The sequence below is a fragment of the Morone saxatilis genome, unplaced genomic scaffold (assembly GCF_004916995.1).
Source record: "Morone saxatilis isolate NCDOM2014 unplaced genomic scaffold, NCSU_SB_2.0 Contig18, whole genome shotgun sequence".
Lineage (NCBI taxonomy): Eukaryota > Metazoa > Chordata > Actinopteri > Moronidae > Morone > Morone saxatilis.
Genome location: NW_023339740.1, coordinates 9,420,112 through 9,425,150, shown reverse-complemented (window position 1 = coordinate 9,425,150; position 5,039 = coordinate 9,420,112). Strand labels below are relative to the sequence as shown.

At 45.8% G+C, this 5,039-nt stretch overlaps 1 protein-coding gene across 1 annotated transcript in view; it reads left to right on the top strand.

The window, feature by feature from the left end:
* Positions 1–116: 116 nt before the first annotated feature.
* The window catches only part of LOC118328241 (RNA-binding protein Musashi homolog 1-like), a 21,302-nt gene continuing 16,379 nt past the window's right edge, over positions 117–5,039 (top strand). Inside the window, exons 1-3 of the mRNA XM_035661868.1 lie at positions 117–423; positions 1,212–1,293; positions 1,460–1,544. Coding sequence (XP_035517761.1) covers positions 306–423; positions 1,212–1,293; positions 1,460–1,544 — 285 coding nt within the window. The 5' untranslated portion in view covers positions 117–305. The remainder of the gene's footprint in view (positions 424–1,211; positions 1,294–1,459; positions 1,545–5,039) is intronic.

The following is a 5,039-nucleotide window of genomic DNA, read 5'->3' as shown; positions in this document are numbered from 1 at the left end:
GTGTGTGTGTGTGTGTGGGATGGATCCACTCAGCGGAGGAGACACAGACGCGCCGCTGCTTTCCGCTTGGTCCCCCCCCCCTCCTTCCTCCACCTCTTGTTTGTTTATTTATCCCGGTTTTCCTCCAGAAGGCCACATATGCAACTTCTCCTCCATCATCTGGAAAATCCTCTCCTTTTATTTTTTCCTCCTCTAGGGGATTATAACGGCCCCGACTGGCCGATTGGTGACTTCGCAACATGGCCGATGCCTTTTCTTTCTTACTTTATTGATGCTGTATTACACACAATCCCCCCCCCAGTTGAATGTGTCCGTGTTGTGCTGTGAAAAAGACGCGTGTATTTCTGTGTGTGACTTACGGCTTGTGTTTCTTCTCATTCAGCAAAATGTTCATCGGGGGTCTGAGTTGGCAGACAACACAAGGTGAGCTGTCCCGCACGCTACTTTAATAAGTCTGAATGAAAGCCTCTTGTTTACTCCATGTTTTCCTCTGTGCAACCCTCGCCTCGGATCGCATCTATCACCACATTACCCCGCGGTGTTTTCCCTGAAGTTAGGGTGAAAATGCTGCGACTAGTTCCAAATCAAAGCCTCCTATTCAGCCAGGATCAGCTCTTAGGATTTAGACTTGAGGAGACGCAGGGAGATTAACACGGGAAATGCATGCACATTCGCCGACTGTGTCTGCCCCCTTTTTCCTGTGCACCCATTGCACAGAAGGGCATTCGTAGTAAACCAAAAAATGATCGATTATTTGAGGGTTAAAGCAGAAGTTCGGCTCGTATCGATGCCCACGCTTGTGCGTTGTTTCCCCGATTGCTGCGCTCCGATGAATCCATTCATTTATTTTAAGAGCCGTGAGCGCAGCCTGCTGCGTGAATACAGTTTATTCTTGTTGCGACGGGCCGTGTTATTATCCCGCCGCCGCCGCTGCTGTGTCAAAACAGCAATCGTCACCAAGTGTAGCTGTGTCTGTGGTCCGCAGGGCCTTGATGGGCTATTATGCTGAATGGCCAGATGCCCCCGTGTACAATCTCTGGAGGACTGGAGGGACACAAACACAACGTGGTCCGCCCGACCCCCATTGTCTCTCTCCAGCCGCTGCCAGCACGTCACCTCGCCGGGGCCTGTAGGGGAAAGTCACATCTGCTGTTTGGGTGTTATTTAACCATGTTCCCCTTGCTGTCTTTTTCCCCCATTCCCCCCCCCAGAGGGCTTGAAGGAGTACTTCTGTAAATTTGGCGAGGTGAAGGAGTGTATGGTGATGCGGGATCCCGTTACCAAGCGGTCGAGGTAAGAAGGAGGCGTGTGCGCTCCGCCGTCCTATCACTGGATGCCTCATGCTCTTCCATGCCTTTTTCCATGAGACTTGTTTTCAAGGTGCCGTGAGTTTGCATTCCGATTTTTTTTTTGGGGGGGAGGTGAATTGATTATTTTTCCTCTTTTTTTTCCTTTGCAGGGGGTTTGGGTTTGTAACATACGCAGAACAAGCCGGCGTGGAAAAGGTTTTGGCGCAAAACAGGCACGAGTTGGATTCCAAAACGGTGAGTTGAGCCCTTTGAAGAGCTGGTTGCTGCCACTGAGTTGTCCTAACTTTTTTCGGATTCTGTGTAGCATGTTTTTTCTCTCCCCCTCAGTGCATTTTGCCTCCCACCGTATGGCTTGTAAAGTTGAGGAGTGCGCTTTGGAGCAACCCCTCCTCCTCCTCCCCTTCTCTCTCTGCTCATTTCCCTCTCCAAATCCCGGTTCAGGGCGCCAACATGAAAGCGTTCTTTCTTGGTCTTCATTGCCATGGTTACCTGGGGACCTGAATGGGGTAGGAGCCCCTTGCAAAACCCTCAAAGGGTTTATGCAGAGAGCTCGCAAGTATTTTTTTTCATAGAAAATAACAGCACCCGTTTTCTAGTGGCAGAGGAAGAAAAAAAAAGTTTGAGGGGAGGAAACAGTTGTGGCAGTGGTTCCCAAACTGATGTCAGGGGCGTGGGGGGAAGTCTGTGAGGTCTGAATGAGTATTAAAGTCGAATTTAAATAATGATGTAGGTGCTGAGGTGTTGTTTTGAGCAACTACAGTGATATAGAGGGGGGTTTCTCTGTGATTTCCCCTCCTACACTACTGACACATGAAGATTCAGATGTGGGTAAATGGGACAAATCAGTTAACAAATACAGGCCAGAGCACACACGATTTGCTAGTGTTCAGCCACATAATGTCTGTACAGAGGACAGTGACGTGACACTGTGTGTGAATCCGGTTTCTAGGTTACTGAGAGGGTCAAAGCTGCTGACTCACATTTAAATATCTATGAAGGTGAAAATGTTGTTGTCTTGGTCATGCAGATTGGTTGTAGGAATGGGTGAACTGGGTGGACTGGGTGTGTCCTCATCAGCGTGTGGCCTTTACTAACCACACACACACACAATAGGATCATTTGAGAGTGAAAATTGGTGGCACAGAGAGGCAGCAGAGCCCAGGGGGTGGAGAAAGGTAGAGTTGGTTAGTTGTTGGAGCAAGCCTGTTGCCGGGGGTGACGCCAGCCACAGGGGACAGCACTGTACCTGCACAGCCTGATGGGATTTACGTCTCCATAACAACTTCTCAGCTATTTTGCATTAACTTAAGACACCCAGCTCGGTTGGGTAGCAGAGCTCTCTCACACACACACACACAGATCATGTTGTGTCGTGGCAGACCTTTATATTTGGTTTGTGTGTGTGAAAGATTAAAAGTATCTGTGCGTTATAGGCGCAGTTTTTAAATATTTGAGCTGGGTCTTTGTGCACTGCTGTGATATTATAAAATGAGTGCTGCAACTGGTAAACTGTCAGTTTTTTCAGTTAGCTTGGAAGCAAGTTCTGAGCAACTGTAAAGTGTTACTCAGTGAGTCATATTACCTATTAAAACTAGGTACAGCCTGAGTCCTGAGAGCAAGACAGTGTGTGTGTGTGTGATGTGAACATTAGTTTCAGCTTGGCAGGCCACTGGTGGGGTTAGGCGTTGCCCTATTATAAACCAAAATACAGCATAAGGCTAAACAATAATAATGTGTCCCACTCAAATGCAGCTTTGGTTGCTCAGGTTGTTGTGGCAGCAGTCTGCGGAGGAAGCACACCGTGGTACCATTTATCCAACCAGGCGTTTGTAAACAGGGGTATGGTTGCCATTTTGTCGTCCCATTTTGGAAATAAGAGCCCAGATTTTTTCGGGTGTGTGTGTTTGCAAATCTCCCAGATTTGCAAGGGCTGTCTCGTTAAAGACAACAATGACTTAGAGTGTGTTTTTTTTGTTGTTGCTTATAGCCTAATTCTACGACCGTACAAAGCAGCTCATTCCTACCAGCTCCAACCACTGTATTGGGTAACAAGCTGCCCACTTTTTTGGGGGTTATAAATAATTATGAATAAAGCTGTTCAAGAGTTAATTTTTTGTCAACAAACACAACACATTTGAGTCCACTGTGGCTCAAATTCTGTGGCTTCGGAGGGAATATTTTTAATAAGTTGCGTGTCTCTCAGTGACATTTCCAACACCTGTCCCATTTTAATAATTTTCTACATTTATATATTTCTCTCACACACGGACTCTTCTCCCCTCTGTTTCTCGCCATAGTTAGAGGAGGATCACTATTGTTTGATCAGAATGAGATGTGAGAAAGACATTCCTCCATGGAATGAGGAAGAATATTCACTGCTCTGATTTTCTCCCTCCGTTTTATGCTGAGCCTTTGGTTTGTGAGAAAATACGCTACAAGGCCCCCGAAGCAGGAAGGAGAAGGACGAGTAAGGTGAATAAGAGGGATGTTACGGAGCAACAGGGTGCTGTGTAAGGACATACAGGGTGAGAAATAAACTACATTAGCTGGAGCAAGGTCCACGCCACTGGTTACATGTGGTATTAAACATTTACAGTCCTGTTACATCCAGTATTGTTTTATCCACTCGTAGGAAGGAAAAAGCCACGGAGCAAACACTGATTGGGCGTTGCGGCCACCGTCAGTACCTGTGTGGCTGTGAAAATGTAAATGCCACAAATGGAAGGTTGTCTATTGTTTTTAGAGTGAGGTCTGTTGAGGTTGTTGTTTTGGTTGGAGGTTAGATTTCCTGTCGGGTCAGAGTATGGCCTTAGGGCAGCAGTGGTGTGCTGTTGTTGTATTTCCCTGGACGGAGAAGAAGGGCACAACTGGTATTTGTTTTCTCTGAGAGATTCTTTACTGGAACCAGTTACGGGAAGAGGAAAAGAGGCCAGATATTCTCAGAAAATGCTACCACTTCGCTTGGATTTGTGCAGTGTGATTTTAGTCTTTGCCGCGTTATTATTTGTGGTGCGGTTGTAAGACTTTTCAGATGAGACAAAAGGTCATTGTGTGATTTGTCAACACAATTTTGCTTCACTGACTCCGACCAATAAGTGATGGATTATTGTGCATTTATTTTTCTGTTCTTATAATAAATAAACTCATTAGTAGTGCAGTAAACATCACTTATGAATGATGAATTCAGTGAGGATGTGTATAACTTTGTATTCATTGATTTAAAGGGCTGTGTCTCAAAATAACCCTAAACTAATATTGCTTAAAACATCTTCTTTTACAAGGAAATGGCAAAAATAAGAGGTTTCTTTATTTTATTTTTGTTTTGTTTTTACACCATTAAAGAGGATTGCCTTTTCTAAAGTGTGTTACAGTAGGTGGTAATTGCACGAGCGCCCGTGTAGGTACAGTAGTCATCAGCATGATGCTAATATAGCTGCTTTCGTCTATGGCCGTGCACTAACAACACATGTTAAGCACCAGCCTCTGTGGACCACTGGCACCGCAGTCTGCCGTGGCTACTGGTCTAACACCTGGTTAGTGGAGAGTCTGTATGCTAGCACTAGCTCCTTTCTCCTGACTGGAGATCAGCTGGTAATGCTGACGTGGACAGAACTGGAGAGGGGGATGCAGAAGGAAAGAGAAAGAGAGAGAGAGAGAAAGAAAGAAAGAAAGAAAGAAAGAGAAGGAAAGAGAAAGAGAGAGAGAGAGAAGGAAAGAGAAAGAGAGAGA